Here is a 19,927-nt window from a genome sequence, read left to right as displayed (position 1 = left end):
CAGAGTGAAGGGAGAGGGAGAGATAAATGAAACAGTGTGTATGCCTCTGTGAAGGAGACCTTCTCCCTAAAATCAAGTCATACTTTGACGTCAGATAATGCACTGAATTTGGTCCTTGGTGTCAGGACACTTCTGTAGTGATTTGAGCAGATAGCAGAAATGCCATATTCCCTTGTCAGCCCCAAAGGGGAATTTGGTATGCTAGAAGAATGATGGAAACTGAGAAATCCAGCAGGAGCCTAGAAGGGATATACTACACAAATGCATATCCTAACCTTCTCATGTGATCACACATGAGGAGCAGCTGCTGGCTTACCAGAGTGACTGTGTTTTTTGCCACAATTTGGACAGCCTCTGCCCCAGGCCCAGTGACCTTACTAGACGTCTGGAGGTTGACTGGTGTGTTCTGCACATCAGTGCTGAGCACAGCCTTCTGACTGTTGATGGCGGTCACCATAGCAATGGTAGGTCTCTGGCCCACCACAGAGGCAGGCATGGTCGCAGTTGCTGCTTTCAAGACGAGAGGTAGTGTCTTTGTGGTAATCATAGAAGCTGTAGTTACAGTCTTCTAGGAGACAGGGAAAACAGATATTAAGACACTAAATCTAAACTAAATAATAAACTAAATCCCACTAAACAATATGCTGCTAAACCTCGGAAGAAAACAAAACAATAATTCTCATAATCAATCAAGTTTCTCTGTAGAACACAACATTTCTTTAGTGTACATACAGCACACTCCTTACTACAGAGAAAGGCAATCTCTAGTTTTCAAGAGTTCTCATGTTGGTGTCACTTGTAAATGGGTAAGTGGATAGTAATAACTGCAGACTAATTCAGGCACAGGGTTTTCAACAACAAATGGGGTAGGTGTACAGATACAGAATGTGAGTATACTTATTTCTTTTAGTTTTTCTAATTCTTTGCTTGCTCTTAATTTAAACTTTGTACTAGTTGCAAATCAATAAGCTACGTATCATCTCTATCCTAACTGCTACAACCTCAGCAATATGAAGAAAGCCACCATATAATTTTGGATATCTGCTTCCTGAGACACAAAGGCTGGGGTAAAAGGACAGTGTCTTTTTCTTTCCTTCTTTCTTTCTTTTTTATGGCGTCACCCTGGAGAGACGGAAGGGAAACTCACATAAGGATTAGCATGTCACCTCTGAGGCAGTTACCTTGAAGGCAGTGAGTCCCAAGCTCCAGATAATGAAACATATTAGCCAACGAGTATACAGTAAATACCAGTTCTTGATGCCAAAGGGATATTATGAGTTACTACCTATAATCTTTTCTCTGGAGAACTGCTGCAGAGGTGATCAAAGATGCAATGAAACATGACAAGGTGGAAACAAACATCTGAGTTTTAAAAGCCTGAGAGATCAGAAGATGAACTGAGGTGAGAGGACTTGACTGATGCTCCTTGGAAGTGCTATTGCAGCTTTGAAGCTGCACTTCTCTACACCTTTTACTAGAATAATTAAAGGAATCAGTTACAAAACAAACAAAAAAGATATAAACTAACTCATTACATGGCCTAAGCATCTATCTGGAGATAGACAGACATTTCGGGAACATGAAAATTTACCTGGTCAAACTCATTGATTCTGATTTCGATACTACTCCACCTTTACTGTATATTTGCACTGTCTGATTTGGCAGCTACTAGCCACAAGTTGCTATTTAAAAGTAAATTAATTGGCCCAGCGCAGTGGCTCACGCCTGTAATCCCAGCACTTTGGGAGACCAAGGCAGGTGGATCACCTGAGGTCAGGAGTTCAAGACCAGCCTGGTCAACATGGTGAAACTCTGTCTCTACTAAGAATATAAAAAGTAGGCCAGATGCAGTGGCTCACGCCTGTAATCCCAGCACTTTGGGAGGCCAACGCGGGCAGATCACCTGAGGTCAGGAGTTCAAGACCAGTCTGGCCAACATGGCGAAACCGCGTCTCTACTAAAAATACAAAAATTAGCCAGGCGTGGTGGCAGGCACCTGTAATCCCAGCTACTCGGGAGGCTGAGGCAAAAGAATTGCTTGAACCCAGGAGGCAGAGGTTGCAGTGAGCAGACATCGTGCCACTGCACTCAGCCTGGCGAGAGAGTGAGTCTCCGTCTCAAAAAAAAAAAAAAAAAATTAGCCAGGCGTGGTGGCAGGCACCTGTAAGCCCAGCTACTCGGGACGCTGAGACAGGGGAACTGCTTGAACCCGGGAGGCAGAGGCTGCAGTGAGCTGAGATCGCACCATTGCACTCCAGCCTGGGCAACAATAGTGAGACTTTGTCTCAAAATAAATAAATAAATAAAAATAAAAAATAAATTAATTAAATTTAATTAATTAAAACAAAAACAAAACACCAGCTCCTCAGTTGCACTAGCCACATTTCAAATGTCCAAAGTCACATGTGGTTAGTGGTGACCAAACTGAACAGTAGAGACAGATGGTATTTCCAACATCATAGAAAGTTCTGTCACTGTGCAAGACCAGTGAAAAGTACTTCCATTCTCTCAGAAACACATCTGGACAACTTCCCTTATGAATTTCTATTTCAGTGTCTATGCTTTTCTACTTCAGGGTATTAAGTTGTTTGCTTCTAGGGAATTATTTATCTCCATTTTTCTGCCTTACGCACATATACACGTATTATCTAATCTTTTAAGATCATCACCCAAATCTTTGTTTCCTCTTCACTAAGTGGCTTATTCTCTTTGCCATTGCTCTTTAAATGTGAAATGAGAGTAAAGGGGGAACACTGATATTTATTTTGGGGTGCAGTGGATTATCTATCTTTGATCAGTGACGAAAACCAAATAAAAGCCAAATGCTATTTATTATTAGAAATGGTATATTAATAGTAGTATAACAACAAGGACTGACTGTATTATCAGCAATTTGTAGTAAGTGTTTTTGCCACAGTGTATTAGCCCTAGTTTTCCATTTAAAACATGTTGATTTAAAGAACTTCTGAAGTGGTGGTCCAGTCACACCAGATGGCATTCAATCCAGTGCTACCACGGATTGTGGGAGTAAAGTTCTAGTCAGAAGAACTCACTGACATGGATTTTAAAGACACGCATGTTGTTACTGCTTTAAGAGAAGTCAATATACTTTTGTTTCAAGTAAATCACCAATATTTTGAATAACTCTAAACTGATGAGTCTACAAAATACTGACTAAAGCCTCAAACTCACCTGAATTGTATACTTACCATTAACCCAATGCTTTAAAAACACTGAAACCTAACAAGTTTGTTCACATCTTAGGTTAGCAGTTTTCTTTTACAACTATGGTTATGGCTGATTTCACTACATGATTTCTAGCATCTACATACCTGTTTGTCTACTATCCAGGCACAAGACCTAGTACTGTATGCTTCAGTGAAAACTTTTTTAAGAATATATTTACTATTTATTGACACCAAGACCCAGGTAGTGCTTAGATCTTTACCCCTAGTCTGGTGCTTCTTCTTTCCCAAGTATTAGGGAACACAAACTAAGCTCCTGAGTTTAGATGACAAAAGGAATTTAGAACTTTGAAATGCAAGTCTAATGAAAAGGTCTGAACTGTTCTGGAAGGAGGAAGAAGAGACATAGAGAAGAAAGGTGTCCAACAACAAATTATTATTATTGTTGTTGTTGTTTATTTATTTTTGAGATAGGGTCTCACTCTGTCACCCAGGCTAGAGTGCAGTGGCGCAATCACGGCTCACTGCAATCTTGACCTCCTGGGCTCAAGTAATCCTTCCACCTCAGTCTCCTTAGTACCTTGGACTAAAGGTAGGTACTACCACACCTGGCTAATTGCCACCACACCCAGCCAAGAGATTTATTTATATGAAAGCTGTGATTTGTTTTTAGCTAGTTAATAGTGTCTAAGTATGATCACCTTTAAGAGAAGGTAGCTATTTCTCCAGTTTCACGAAGGGGTTTTTTATTTTGACAAAACACAAACTGCATGAGCTAGAAATTAATGCAGAAATACATGGCATGGCAAATACTGCCAATAGCAAAATCCTTTTTATTTATTTATTTATTTGCTAAGTTATTGTTGTTTGCCTGCCAAATATGAAGTATTGATTTAAAACAGATGGACTCAGGCTGGACACAGTGGGTCACGCCTGTAATCCCAGCACTTTGGGAGGCCAACATGGGCAGATCACTTAAGCCTAGGAGTTTGAGACCAGCCTTGGCAACACAGTGAAACCCTGCCTCTACAAAAAAATATAAAAATTAGTTGGGCATGGTGACGCACACCTGTAGTCCCAACTATCTAAGAGGCTGAGGTGGGAGGATCACCTAAGCCTGGGAGGCCAAGGCTGAGGTGAGCCGTAATTGCACCACTGTACTCTAGCCTAGGTGATACAGTGAGAACCTGTCTCAGAAAAGAAATAAAATATAATAAAACAGATGAACTCCAATGTACAAATCAGAATTTAAGGGATTATTACTATGGGATCTAACTAACCTCCACATCTATTTTATATTATTTTGCTGGTTTAATTTTGAATGCAGTCATGTTGTATACTCAAACAACCACAAATAGAACCCTTCTCCCTTTTTTGTCTCCAAAAGTTTCTTTTCCATTTGGTTTTATTAACTGCTCTCTTCTTTACATTTGCATTATGCCATTAAAAATTAGAGGGCTGTGAATATAGGTTGGAGAGTATACCTGTATTTAACTGTTCTATTCTTTCACTTTTTCTGTAGATTGGAAAACTTTCAAAGTATACATACAAGCATGAGTTGGCGTTAACTAAGTAAAGCAAACTGTCCCCATTCCCCCTCCCAAAAAGCATTCCTCATTGCTTCCTCTATGCCTTGATATATGCCAATCACCCGACTTAGAATAAAAAAACTTTCTCCTCTTAGCATCTCCTCCTGGCCCACTGATTGCTACTTAATGTTTAATTCTTTCTGAAGTTGTGTATTTAATATATGTCATATATAACCTCCCATTTGTCCTTGTCCTCACGAACCTTCTGACTTCCCTATGACTGTTACAAAACCCAGAAGTTTTGGCATGCTTTGGAGGGCTTGGCCTTATCTCCTCTCCATCGTTTCGTGGATCCCACGCTCCAACCACACCAGCCTACCTACGATTCCCAGGGCATGCATTTACTTTTTTGACTCCATCTTTTTGTTCATACTACTCTCTATACCTGTGAAGCTCTTTCCCCTTTGCTCTATCGCTAAAATCCCATTCATCTGTCAGGGTCCTGCTCAGATGCAACCCTCCTGGACATGTACTTTCTGATCCCTCCAGTCAAAATTACTCTGTCTTCAAAATTCCTCTACATCTTAAATTTTTTAAATTCTTGAAGAAAATAGAAACCCTCTAAATATGTGAATTTAGTCTCCACATTACCTAGAACAGTGCTTGCACACAGTAGGAACGCCACAAATATTTACAGAATGAACAAAAATTACTAAAAATGATATACCAGATTTCTGGCAGGGACCACTGCTCTTTGGATACCAGAATCTACCACATAGACTGGTAGTACCAATAAATAGATTGGTAGTGCCAAGCGCAGTGGCTCATGTCTGTAATCCCAACACTGTGGGAGACCAAGGTGAGTGGATCACTTGAGCTCCGGAGTTTGAGACCAGCCTGGGAAACACGGTGAAACCTTGTTTCTACAAAAAATACAAAAATTAGTTGGGCATGGTGGCCTGTGCCTGTAGTCCCAACTACCTGGGAGGCTAAGGTGGGAGGATGGCTTGGGGCAGGGGTTTCAGTGAGCTGAAATTGTGCCACTGCACTCCAGCCTCAGCAAAAGAGCCAGATCCTGTCTCAAAAACAAACAAACAAACAAAAACTAAAAACCAGATTGGTAGTTTACCTGTAAACTCAAAAACCAAAAACTTAGAGGATGCTTTTGGTTTTTATCATTAAACATTTTCACTAAATAAAACAATATTTAAAAAAGGTTGGCCAGGTGCGGTGGCTCACGCCTGTAATCCCAGCACTTTGGGAGGCCAAGGCGGGTGGATCATGAAGTCAGGAGATCGAGACCATCCTGGCTCACAGGGTGAAATCCCGTCTCCACTAAAAACACACACACAAAAAAAATAGCTGGGTGTGGTGGCAGATGCCTGTAGTCCCAGCTACTTGGGAGGCTGAGGCAGGAGAATGGCATGAACCTGGGAGGCGGAGTTTGCAGTGAGCCGAGATCGCACCCCTGGGCGACAGAGCGAGACTCCATCTCAAAAAAAAGGTTAGCAAAATCAATTAAATATATCAAGTGGGCTACTGGATGGAGAGGTGCTATACAACACTGTTTTGGAGGTAGCCCTGGGCCTCTCACCATCCACCATCCCAAAGCAACACAGACTACCAGGGAAAGGAAAAGCTATTATAAGTATTTTGGAAATGTTTCCTTTGTTGTGTGTGTGTGTGGTTTTTTTTTTTTTGGAGATGGAGTCTTACTCTGTCGCCCAGTGTGGAGTGCAGTGGTACAATCTCGGCTCACTGGAACCTCTGTTGCCCGGGTTCAAGTGATTCTCATGCTTCAGCCTCCTGAGGAGCTGGGATTACAGGTACATGTTACCACGCCTGGCTAATTTTTGTATTTTTAGCAGAGATGGAGTTTTGCCATGTTGGCCAGGCTGGTCTCAAACTCCTGACCTCAAGTGATCCAACCACCTCGGCCTCCCAAAGTGTTGGGATTACAGGCGTGTGCCACTATGCCCAGCCTTCTTTGATTTTTATAACATAAAATGTTACTTGCACAGAATGTTTCCATGGGTTAAGATAGAAAACTCCTACGTAACAGGAAACAATGAATTCTACCACACTCCTTCCAGGTAAACATTTTCTGATCAACCTGTAGTTTGGAAAGAGAACAATCTAACCCAATTCTGTTTAAAATTTAAACAAAAAGTATCCTCTAAGCAACCTTTCAGAACCAATACAAGTGCTGGTAAGAAGATTTTTAAAGTCAGTTTTGAATGCCTAATTTCCAAATAGCCTTGGGGTGGTGATTAGGGTAAAAATTATGTAGGCTGTCCTAGCTATCTGATTTACAACAGGGATTTTTCTTTTTCCTTCTTTGGTTTTATACAGTATTGGCACTGCTTTTTTCTTTTTCCTTTTTTTTTTTTTTGAGGCTGGAGTGCAGTTCTATATGACCAATAACAATGAATGGCAGTATAGAAGAGTAGTTGAATGGACATATTTTTCAGCCAGAACATCTAGGTTCAAATCTTAGCTCCACCACATACCACCCTCCATGATCTTAGGTAAATTACGTGACCTCTCTGTGCCTTAGTTTTCTCTTCTAAAAAACAGAGATGGTGGGCCGGTTGCGGTGGCTCACGCCTGTAATCCCAGCACTTTGGGAGGCCGAGTCGGGCAGACCACAGGGTCAGGAGTTCGAGACTAGCCTGGCCAATATGGTAGAACCCTGTCTCTACTAAAAATACAAAAATTAGCCAGGCATGGTGGCACGCGCCTGTAGTCCCAGCTATTCAGGAGGCTGAGGCAGAAGAATTGCTTGAACCCGGGAGGGTGGAGGTTGCAATGAGTCAAGATTGCGCCACTGCACTCCAGCCCGGGCGACAGAGTGAGACTCCATCTCAAAACGACAACAACAAAACAAAAACAAAAACAAAACAGAGATAGTAATCATAATAACTTCCTCTTAGGATTAGGGTGAGGAGTATGTCCATTATATAAAGTACTTAGGAGACTGCCAGTATACAGTAACCTCTATTAAATGTTAACTCATCTTTAGTGTTCTTATAAAAAATTCATTCTTTACTTGCAAAATGTTGCACATGAACCAGTCCAATGTCCATAAACAGTGAACAGCCAAGTGAATTATACTCTTTTTCTCTACAAAGACACAACAAAGACCTGGTGTTGGCTGTAAGAGGTATCCACGCTTAGATTTCAGAGGATCCCAAAGTCCCTGAAGTGTGCAAAAATGAGTGTATTAAGTGAATGTATATTCTTCTGGAGAGGGATCTATAGCTTTCAACAGAGTCATAAAGGGATCTGTGACCTTTGAGGATCCAAGTATCATTTGGAATATCATTTCCAAATACGCCCTTTTTGTGTATCCTGATTGCCTCACTATTCTTAAACTATATGCTTGTTTAAATGCCCTTTTTGGTAAAAACATCTGCACAAATATGCCAAGTTAGAATTTTATTAAGCTCCCACTTCTTTAGTTTTGACCTGTAGCTTTCATTTCAGATTCCCATCAGTGTATTAGAACAAATTTATTTTCTCATAAATATGGGCTTAAAAATGAGTGTTTCTATGAACAGTGCAAATATAGCACTCTTCTTTTTTTTTTTTGAGACGGAGTTTTGCTTGTTGCCCAGGCTGGAGTGCAGTGGTGTGATCTCAGCCTACTGCAGCCTCTGCCTCCTGGGTTCAAGTGATTCTCCTGCCTCAGCCTGCTGAGTAGCTGGGATTACAGGCGCCTGCTACCAGGCCTGGCTAATTTTTTTCGTATTTTTAGTAGAAATGAGGTTTTGCCATGTTGGCCAGACTGGTCTCAAACTCCTGACCTCAAGTGATCTGCCTGCCTCAGCCTCCCAAAGTGCTGGGATTACAGGCATGAGCCACTGAGCCCAGCCACAGCACCTTCCAAATGCTTCTTTCTATCTGTTCCCAAGAGCACTGATCCTGGAATAGCTCTAGGCCTACTTGCTAAGAATTCCAGAAAAGCAATTCCAAAAGAGGTCAAGTCATAAACTTTTAGAACAAGTGTAAATAAATACCTCGAAAAATTCAAAATAAGATTTTAATTCTGCTGTAAAGCAGAGAAGTGATTTTTCTTTGTTATTGACTACCTTTCTCCCCTTCTTCAGACAGGTGGGAAATCATTTGATTTTTGCTTCTTAGTAATGCTATTTCCTTCTGCCAATGATTTCAAATGATACTTATCTAGGTTATACTATAAAAAAGCAATCAAAATAACTTTTGTTTAGTTCTAGCTGAGCTCAGTATAGTCTGAGTCAGGACCCAGTTCTATATGACCAATAACAAATCAGTCTACAATCTGCAGCCTGCAATGTTCCATCCACACGTTTACCTGTGAAGCAGTCAGGTTGGGAGAGGCTGCAGCTGACTGCTGGGTGTGGTGGTGGTGGTACTGCTGCTGTTGTTGTAGTTGCTGTAGTGGTTGCTGCTGTGCTGTTTGTAGTTTGTTTTCAGATTGTGGCAATGGCTGTATTTGGAACTTGTCCGGTTGTTCTTGCTTTACTATCAGGTTCTTCCGTAGCTGTTCAACTACTCTTTTCTACCAAATGAAGACAAAAAGAAATAAAATATATTATAATACTGCTCTATCAGCTGCATAGAAATATGCTCTGACATCTTTCCTGTAACTAGCTTCATCTAAAACTTATTACATCTAAATTTACACAGGTTCTACATATGAAGAGCTTAAAGCATTTAATATACATTATTGCTAATACAAAACTGATGGTGTAAGAAATGTTTTATATATAAAGGGCAACTGAGGCAACACAGCAGAGTTCAGATGTCCTGTTATTAACTTAGCATGCTGAGGGCAGTATACAATGTAGCAGTAAAAAGCAGGACTCTGGAGCCATCCTACTTCAACTCCAATTTCAGTTTTGCTACTCACAGCTCTAAGATGTTGGGTAAGTTTATGAACCTACCTGTGCCTCACTGTCTTGCTCTTTAAAATGAGGTGGTTAACAGTACCCTTGAGGTTTTTATGAGCACCAAATGACTTGTTATATGGAAAGTACTCAGAACTGTGATTGGCACGTTGTTGGTCATTATTATTATTATTAGAGATAGGGTCTCTCTATATTGCCAGGTTGGAGTACAGTAGCTATTCATAGGTGTAGTCATAGTGCATGCACTACAGCCTTGAACTCCTGGCATCAAGCAATCTTCTCACTTCAGCCTCCCAAGTAGCTGGGACTACAAGCACACACTACTGGGCCCAAGTTATTATTTTTTGCATATGATAACACAGATACTAGCCCTAGTAATTTTTATTAAGCAAACATCATGTATCTGTCCCAGTTGAAAACATTCAACAGATTGTTAAACAAAGAAACCTTGATCCCAGTAACATGCCATATAAACAACAGACATTCTAAATTACTGAAATGTGTAACTCATGAGCAGGACTTCTTCGCTGGGACAGGTTCTGTGGAGGTATACACGTTTGTTTAGGCAGAGTAGGGATTTAACTGCACGGAGTGAAAAATTAAAGTCAAAATTCTTCAAACTTTCTAGGCCTTGCTCAAATCCAAGAGAAATGTGTTTCTGGATACCTTCATTATTATAATACATTTCAACAGAATGTAAGCCCCATGTGTGCAGGGGCTTATTTTGTTCACAACTATACTCTGCACTTAGAACTATATTGCTGGCTGGGCACGGTGGCTCATGCCTGTAATCCCAGCACTTTAGGAGGCCAAGGTGGGTTGATCACTTGATGTCAGGAGTTCGTGACCAGCCTGGCCAACATGGTGAAACCCCATGTCCACTAAAAATACAAAGATTAACCAAGTATGGTGGCACATGCCTGTAATCCCAGCTACTCAGGAGGCTGAGGCAGGAGAATTGCTTGAACCTAGGAGTTGGAGGTTGCAGTGAGCCGAGATCATGCCATTGCACCCTGCACTCCAGCCTGGGCGACAGAGTGAAACTCTGTCTCAAAAAAAAACAAAAAACTATACTGCTGAGTAAACATCCTTGTTCTCTTTACATGATGTGTAAAGTGGTGGGACCAAAGACCAACAAACTGCTCATAAAGCACGTAATAACTATTTGGGGGCCATATTTGGGCTCTGACTCTCCTGCCCTAATGGGAGGAAGAAGGTATAAGCAGCATTCCTCTCATATCTCATACACTTTCAAGTTAGTTCATTAGCGGAGGTGTGCTATTTCTGATAAAAATAGATTGTGATTTTCTAATATAGATCATGAATGAAGAAAAAGAAGTGAACGAAGAGCTTTAAATAGATGAAACCATAAGAGCCAGGTTAATTTTCAAATACCTGCTTATGGCTATAACCAACTTCATCCCCCATATTCTCTAAAAAATGCAAATCTGTGCATTACTCGTTTAACATATTTGAACATTAAAATATGTATAAAATGAATTTCTAAAACATTTAAGTAAAAAAAATTTGTTTTCTTGAGAGTTGTTTTTGTTTGTTGATTTTTTGGTATTTTTCTCTCTCTTTTTTTTTTTTTTTTTGGTTTTTTTGAAACAGGATCTGGCTCTGTCACCCAGGCTGGAGTGTGGTGGCACGATCTTGGCTCATTGCCACCTCTGCGTCCCAGGCTCAAGCGATCCTCTCACTTTAACCAGCCGAGTAGCTGGGACTACAAGAGTGTGCTACCATGCCCAGCTAATTTTTTTATTTTTTGTAGAGATGGGGTTTTGCCATGTTGCCCAGGCTGGTCTCAAACTCCTGAGCTCATGCAATCTGCCCACCTTGGCCTCCCAAAGTGCTGGGATTACAGGCATAAGCCACCATGCCCGGCCAAGAGACTTTCAGAAAAGTATTTTTATTATTGATTCTTTTCAGACAACTAAAATATCATATAAAGGCCAATTTTTTGGGGAAAAAAATTCTGCTATGCATCACGTTCTGCTAGCACTGCCTCTCTAAGAAAATATTTTTTTAAATGATGCAGAGTTTAAAGTCTTTGCAAAACTACCTGCAAATTAATACAATATCAAATGCTTATCATAATTAACTTTCAAGTCTTCAAAATTGTATTTCTCCATTATAAAAGGCAGAATAATTAAACTGCTATAGTTTAGGAGAAGGCGAAGTAATAGCAGTGGTGCTGCAGATAATGTTGAGAATCTCATGTAAATTTTATTGCTTGGTGACTGCCAGAACATTTAGACATTTAAAAATTAAATAATTATTTAGAGTTGCTTTCAGTCTTCCTCCCCATCACACATCAAACATATTAACGAACTAGCTAACATGCAGCATCAGCAGCCAGAGAAAGGAACCCCAAGAGCTCTTACAAAGCAAAAACAACAATGAAAAACAAAACCCAAAACAGATCAAATCAGAGGAAGGAGATAAGTCAGGAGGAAATAATACAACATAAACATGACACCTGCCAAAAAATTAACTTTGGACAAAAACGGCACAGGAAACTAATTACTATACCAGTCACAAAAGGAAAGGGTGTTTTTTTCTCCTCTACAGCCATCCTTAGGAAATACAGTGTGCTCTCCTACTCACTGCCTAGCTAAAGTAAACTAGAAGCAAGAAACAAAGCCCAGAACCCGCTCCCAATGTCGTGTACAACAGAAGGGAACAGTAGGGAAAGCAGGAGCAAGGGATGCGGGCTAGAGTACTACTCTTCAGCCATATGGCTAGAGCAAGGTGACGACCAATCAGAACCAGAATCAGGAGCGTGGGAGTCAAGTGAGTCACACTGCATTCACAACTGCTCCTCCCCCAGGACCTGAAACAAAGCTGTGGAAGCTTGGGGTGGGGGCTGGTGGGGGGACATGATCAAAATACTTGCAAACTTACATCAGTCCTTGAGAGGAAAGGGAAAAAAAGGAAGAAGAAAGAGAAAGAGCCCTGCATTACAGGTCAGATCATATGAGCTGGGTAAAGCTTTTCTTTAAAAGATAGCTTTGGTATGTCAAACTGCCACTCAGAAATGAATTGTCCCTTACTCCTTGCTGTGTTCACCAGATTAGAATACTGCATGTGTGGTTATACATGTCTGTTGTTATCTGTGGGGGAAAAAAAAAAAATTAAATCAAGGTTTGGAGGAAGCACTGATGCCCTCTGTCACTTAAATATAGATGACTGCACTTAGAAACCAGTAACTGAAAGCCAGGTGAGTTCTGCAGCAGAGGTGCTCCTTAGGTGTGGAGACCCTGCAAGCTCTTCCAAGGACTGGGAGTAAAGGAGAGTTGCTGTGCATATTAGCTGGCTTTTCTAAGTCTCACAATCCAGTCTCGTTCTAGCTCAGTCTTGCAGCTCTGGCAAACACAGCACTCAAATGACTTCAGAGGGACCCCGGATTTAGGTCAGTACCACTTCTGGGTGGCAGCAAGAGAATACAGCGAAAATATCTCAAAAATCCTAGCTGTGTGGTGTCACCCAAGGTTCTCACTGCCCCCTATACAAAGGATATCCTCTCATCTCCACAGGAGATGAGCCTATATTTTTACTACTATGTGTTTTAAACGAAGAAGTTATGACTGCTGCTGGTCATCAACGAAGGTTATACTGGCATACATGATTTGATATTTTCAAAGGTATTCACATATAATGGAGATCTTTAAATGTAGCTAACTATATTGGAACATTATCCTGAAGCTTTGAGAAAGGGCTAAATTTCACAAACTGGCCATTCATCATTCACTGATAAGTTAATGAGAGTTAAAAGAGAGGGAAAAAATCAGGGAAATGAAAAAAGAAAGCTGGAAAGAACAAAGGCAGAAGCAAGAGGGGGAGAAAAAAATTAATAACTTATCATCTTTTCTTAATATATTTCTATAAACAATGAGCCAATGTGCCAGGCCTCCAGAACTGCTAGTACCGCCCCCTTCAATCCATCTGTCAAGAACTACTCCATAAACCCAGTGTGTAACACGGAGCCTTAGATTCCCTTGACATTCACATCACTGGGTTTCATCAGGGTTTGTTCAGGCAGAAGAGTTCACAGAGCCTCTGACACTTCAAGTCACAGTTTCCAAGACAGGTAGTCACAGTGATCAATATTGTGACATTCAGTGATACTATCAACGTGTTCACACGACAGCAAGACAGGTCCTGAAGAAAAATACGGAATTTTATAGGTCTAATACAACAGAAAATCAGGTTCGTTTTTCCACCATCTAAGTCAATCGTTCCATGTTCCATGGCTTTTTTCAACTGAGAAGGGAGACAGAGAGATGGAAAGACTGCCCCCACCCCTCCAATCAACCCACTAGTTTATTTCTATCAAAAATTGCTCCCACAAATTTTAGAAAGCTTCTCTCAAAAGGAACTTCAAGACCCTGCCCCGCACAACTGGATGTCAGTGCTTCAAGTCTCTGCTTTTTCACACATTCAGTCATACTCAACTGGTTTGTGCTCTACATGGCAGCATCTGTTGCATATCAATTATTAGACGGCCACACCCACTCAAGACATCTTCTTACACAGTATTGCCTTAAAGATGCATCCTTTTATTCCTTCCACAAGTCAACATGCAATCTAAAAATACAACCTTCACTCTTTATACCAGAGGCTGATAGAGACTTTAACTTTTCACAAATCCAGAAAGTTATCAAATCTTACTCAAAATCTTTCTAGGTCTTCAGACACACCAATTGCTCAAAATGAAACCAAGGATACTAAATTTTATGTGTACAGAAAAACTAACCTGGAGAAATATTTATTTGTTGATGAGATCAGAACTTACACAAAGGAAAAAAAAAAGACTTTCTACTGTCTAACTAAAACTCAGTCATTGCATTGATAAGTCACACCAACATTCATCAATGCTGAGGATGCAGGAAGGAGACAGGGCAGTCTTCAGAATGTGCCACACAAGTATCCCCTAAAGAAGAGGGGATGTGTTACTGTTGTAACATTAGAGACAAAATTACAATCTAGAGTAAAAGGTATGTATTGTTTAATGGAAACAGAAACTAAGTGAAGATTTCACCATTTTATGAACAAAAACACAGAAGAGAAACTCAAGATAAACTCCCTCCTTAATGCAAGTAAAATTCAATAAGAGAATCTGCACTGGAGTTATTGGAGGGGATAGTCCAGGGGAGATGCAGGATAGAATTCTAACAGAGGAGGACGGGGAGGAATACTAGTGGCAGAAGCTATAAAAATATACTTAGCTAAAATAATAGCACTTTTTTCATTTTGTAAGAAATAGTTGGCCGGGCACGGTGGCTCAAGCCTGTAATCCCAGCACTTTGGGAGGCCGAGACGGGCGGATCACGAGGTCAGGAGATCGAGACCATCCTGGCTAACACAGTGAAACCCCGTCTCTACTAAAAATATACAAAAAAATAGCCGGGCGAGGTGGCGGGCGCCTGTAGTCCCAGCTACTCGGGAGGCTGAGGCAGGAGAATGGCGTAAACCCGGGAGGCGGAGCTTGCAGTGAGCTGAGATCCGGCCACTGCACTCCAGCCCGGGCGACAGCGCGAGACTCCCTCTCAAAAAAAAAAAAAAAAAAAAAAAAAAAAAGAAGAAATAGTTTCTTTCCCTTTTTAACCTCTTTAAAAAAGTACATATTGGCCGGGCGCAGTGGCTCAAGCCTGTAATCCCAGCACTTTGGGAGGCCGAGACGGGCGGATCACGAGGTCAGGAGATCGAGACCATCCTGGCTAACACCACGAAACCCCGTCTCTACTAAAAAAATACAAAAAACTAGCCGAGCGAGGTGGCGGGCGCCTGTAGTCCCAGCTACTCGGGAGGTTGAGGCGGGAGAATGGCGTAAACCCGGGAGGCGGAGCTTGCAGTGAGCTGAGATCTGGCCACTGCACTCCAGCCTGGGCGACAGAGCGAGACTCCGTCTCAAAAAAAAAAAAAAAAAAAGTCCATATCCTTTTAAAATACCACCTGTTTGACAGAAACAGCATCTACAACCTCATCTTTCACAGTGAACTGGATACGATGTCTACAAAAGAAGGTCTGTTTCCTGGTTTTGAGATTTGAGGACATAATTATTTTACAGTTCTCAAGTTGTCATGGAATTTATAAAGTACAAATAAATTAAGAACAGCAGCAGTTGTAATTATCAGAGATTTTTTTCAGTAAAGTTCAAAATTCTCTGCATGGATGTTTAACAGATGGCAGAGAATGCATATGTCATGGTATTGATTAGACTTTGGCTTACTTTTCTAATTAAAAAATATTCTTTGGGACTTATTCTTCCTTCAAAACACACATACACACACACACACACACACACACACACACACACACACAGAGGTATTTATATCAATGGATTTTACATCCCATCTCCACAGGAGATGAGACCCTTTACTAATATCATTAGGATTTACAGTCCATCTTTCTAAAAATTTAGACTTTAGACCTTTAATTTGCTAGCTTGATTGAAATGCAGTTTACTTATTAATTCACTCACGCTCTAATAAGTAAACTCAACCCCATCTTCCCCCTAACTTGATAACTATGACTATACAAGACTAATATTGATATAGTCAGACTTTGCCTAAATTTAGGAACCCTTCTGAAAACCTGGGACTGCCTTTAATTTGTGTCAAACAAGAAAGAGTGTTGCTGTTGTACTCGAGAGAGATGTGACTCCTAGAGAATTACAGATTCTAATATGTAACATATGATGATGCTGGGGCAAAACAGTATAAAGACATAAACTACAATGGAACAATGCATACTAGGAATGGTAGTTGTAATATATTTACATGCGATAAAAGACCAGAAAGTCCAGATGGCTTACATTCAAGTTTTCTACATTTCTTTGAAGTACTAAACTATATCGTCCTCCCTCCTTCAGAAAAATGTTGGGAATCAAATGAATTAATGGTGGGGAATGCTTAGGAAACTGTTAGGGGCAATGTGAAAAAAAGGGATAATAACCAATGAATTATACAATTTGTCTAGTATGAATTTTTAACTCAGAGCAACAGCTAATTAAATGTGACTTTTATTTCCAATGTCAATTGTATTTCAGTCACTTGATTTTTAACATCTAATCATTTTAATGCTAGTTCAAACTATGTTTGGCTTTTTTTTTTTTTTTAATGAGAACGGCCAAAAAGAAAGTACAATATCAAAGCAAATGTTACCTGTTGCCTTTTAATCTCAGAAATCAAATATATTAGTGTATATATCCCTGTGGTGATGTAGGTACATCCCAGATTTCTTGTACCTCTATGGCGGTTCAGGGCCATAATTATGAATGCATAAAATAGATGCCCAATTTAAATGTAACCTGGGCCAAGCACAGTGGCTCATGCCTGATAGTCCCAGCTACTTGGGAGGCTGAGGCAGGAGGATCCCTTAAGCCCAGGAGTTTGAGGCTTCAGTGAGCTATAATCATGCCACTACACTCCAGCCTGGGCAACAGAGCAAGACTCTATCATAAATAAATAAATAAATATATGTATGTATGTAACCTGACCCATCAAAGATCCTAGACACAGTAATGAGGACTATGGGGAAAAAAAAAACATAAGAACCATTTATAATCTGCACAATTTAGCTGTTTGTTACCATAAAAAAGCACCTGAGGCTGGGCGCGGTGGCTCACGCCTGTAATCCCAGCACTTTGGGAGGCCGAGGCGGGCGAATCACGAGGTCAGAAGTTCGAGACCAGCCTGGCAAACATGGTGAAACTCCGTCTCTACTAAAAATACAAAAAATTAGCTGGGCGTAGTCGTGGGCACCTGTAATCCCAGCTACTTGGGAGGCTGAGGCAGGAGAATTGCTTGAACCCAGGAGGCAGAGGTTGCAGTGAGCCGAGATCACACCACTGTACTCCAGCCTGGGTGACAGAGTGAGACCCCATTCCCCCCCCCCCCAAAAAAAGCACCTGAATCATTATGTTTGTACCACAGTAAGATATAACATAGAGGCTATTAATTTGTACATTAAGCTCCAATAGAGCAAAATGTCTGTCCCTCTGTAACTGTCTGTTTACAGAACATCACTGTACATACCACCAGCTTGTCATTCATCATTACGTGGCTGTATCCCACAACCTAAAAGGCAGCACTGCCTTGTTAATATCAGAATTGTCTTGGACACTACCGAAATTCTCCCATTCTTCTGCGCTGTAGCTGCTGTGGTTTTCCTCACAAAAGAATGCTGACTGGAGATGGCTGCACAGTAGCTGTCCCTGACAAGTTGGATATGAAAATACAATTTAAGTACAGTGATGATGCTAAATGGGAGGAGGGGAAAGGAGGAACAAAACCAAAGCCCCTATCATTTTATGGAACACTGCTCAGACAAAACAAATTGTTTTACCTACTCCAAGCCCTAGGTACCATTTGAGATAATGTAGGAAGTCCCATTTTCACAGAAACACAAGACAGAATCAGATGCTAGACGAGGTAAATATAACAGATTATTTAACCAAATTCTATGCAGAATACATCCAGTAAGAAATAGATCCATTATTTTCAAAGATGAGGATACCGTTTAAGAATCCTCAATTCTGGCCGGGCGCGGTGGCTCAAGCCTGTAATCCCAGCACTTTGGGAGGCCAAGACGGGCGGATCACGAGGTCAGGAGATCGAGACCATCCTGGCTGACACGGTGAAACCCCGTCTCTACTAAAAAAACACAAAAAAAAACTAGCCGGGCGAGGTGGCGGGCGCCTGTAGTCCCAGCTACTCAGGAGGCTGAGGCAGGAGAATGGCGTGAACCCGGGAGGCAGAGCTTGCAGTGAGCCGAGATCTGGCCACTGCACTCCAGCCTGGGCGGCAGAGCGAGACTCCGTCTCAAAAAAAAAAAAAAAAAAAAAGAATCCTCAATTCTGTATGTTTTCTTAAAAGACAGAAAAAGACAATAATATTAGAAAAACATATTGTAGCAGGCAGTATATATCATGTAGAAAATATTCTATGATGAAATGTAATATTTGCCTTACATTTAAACAAAAGTAATGCTTGTAAATAACTAAACACTGGCATTTTTAATTGGAAAGTATTTTAACCAAAGTACATTCTGAACATCACACTCTTGATGCTTAAAATAATAATTTAAAAAATCATCTACAGTAACAGCATAGACACATACATTTTAAAAGATTCTAAAGCTGCTAGGCCAGGCGTGGTGGCTCACGCCTGTAATCCCAGCACTTTGGGAGGCTGAGGCTGGAAGACCACTTGAGGCCAGGAGTTCAAGACCAGCCTGGCCAACGTGGCAAAATCCTGTCTCTACTGAAAATACAAAAATTAGCCAGGCGTGGTGGTGGCACAATTGTAGTCCCAGCTACTCAGGAACCTGAGGCATGAGAATTGCTTGAACTCAGGAGGTGCAGGTTGCAGTGAGCCATGATCCTGCCACTATACTTCAGCCTGGGCGACAGAGCGAGACTCTGTCTTTAAAAAAAGAAAGGAGGCCGGGTGCGGTGGCTCAAGCCTGTAATCCCAGCACTTTGGGAGGCCGAGACGGGCGGATCACTAGGTCAGGAGATCGAGACCATCCTGGTTAACACGGTGAAACCCCGTCTCTACTAAAAAAAAAAAAAAAAAATACAAAACACTAGCCGGGCGAGGTGGCGGGCGCCTGTAGTCCCAGCTACTCAGGAGGCTGAGACAGGAGAATGGCCCGAACCCGGGAGGCGGAGCTTGCAGTGAGCTGAGATCCGGCCACTGCACTCCAGCCTGGGCGACAGAGCGAGGCTCCGTCTCAAAAAAAAAAAAAAAAAAAAAAAAAAAAAAAAAAAAAAAAAAAAAAAAAAAAGAAAGGAAAAATTCTAAAGCTGCTGAATGCTACCCTCTTAATTTCACAAAGTATTCCCAATTTCAGTAGTTAAATTTACCACCAAATATTTGTTATAATCACTGAAACAAAAAAAAAGAACAATGTTACAAATTTACTTTCTGACAAGACCCCTCATCAAACAACAGGGAGGGTGCAAGTTTGTCACAAGTGTAGCCTGCCAAAATGATGGCTAATTAACTTCATGGGATTGGCTCTTCCAAAACATGTGACAAAGGATAATTTGCACTTCTCTGTATTTAGTCTGAGTTTACTTCATCAGAGACACAAGAAACCTGAACTCATCTTTCAGAATTTCAGAACACATGCGCTTTTGTTTGCTTTAAATCATTAGTACTAGAAATTTTATTAAGAGAGAGGTTCAGCAATGTAGAAGAAAAGCATGAACGGTCTCTTAATGAATAAAACGAATTTGGTTAAAAATTTAGCTGGGGTGGGATGGGCGCAGTGGTTCATGCCTGTAATCCCAGCACTTTGGGAGGCCGAAGCA

At 41.0% G+C, this 19,927-nt stretch overlaps 1 protein-coding gene across 28 annotated transcripts in view; it reads right to left on the bottom strand.

The window, feature by feature from the left end:
• LOC105471655 (PHD finger protein 21A) overlaps positions 1-19,927 on the bottom strand; it is a 192,607-nt gene that overhangs the window by 39,262 nt on the left and 133,418 nt on the right. For 24 of the 28 annotated variants that reach the window (XR_011610606.1, XR_011610605.1, XM_024789671.2 and 21 more), the window contains 2 exons: positions 9,048-9,254; positions 317-568 (listed from right to left, as the gene is read on the bottom strand). Coding sequence is in view for 26 of the 28 variants with exons in the window: in XM_024789671.2 (XP_024645439.1) it covers positions 317-568; positions 9,048-9,254 (459 nt within the window). In the remaining 2 variants the exon portion in view is untranslated. The remainder of the gene's footprint in view (positions 1-316; positions 569-9,047; positions 9,255-19,927) is intronic. The other 4 variants (XM_024789670.2, XM_071074785.1, XM_071074780.1 and 1 more) reach the window with 2 other exon arrangements.

This window comes from Macaca nemestrina, chromosome 12 (assembly GCF_043159975.1).
Source record: "Macaca nemestrina isolate mMacNem1 chromosome 12, mMacNem.hap1, whole genome shotgun sequence".
NCBI lineage: Eukaryota > Metazoa > Chordata > Mammalia > Primates > Cercopithecidae > Macaca > Macaca nemestrina.
The sequence above is the reverse complement of the archived record's forward strand: the minus strand, read 5'-3'. Positions and strand labels throughout refer to the sequence as shown.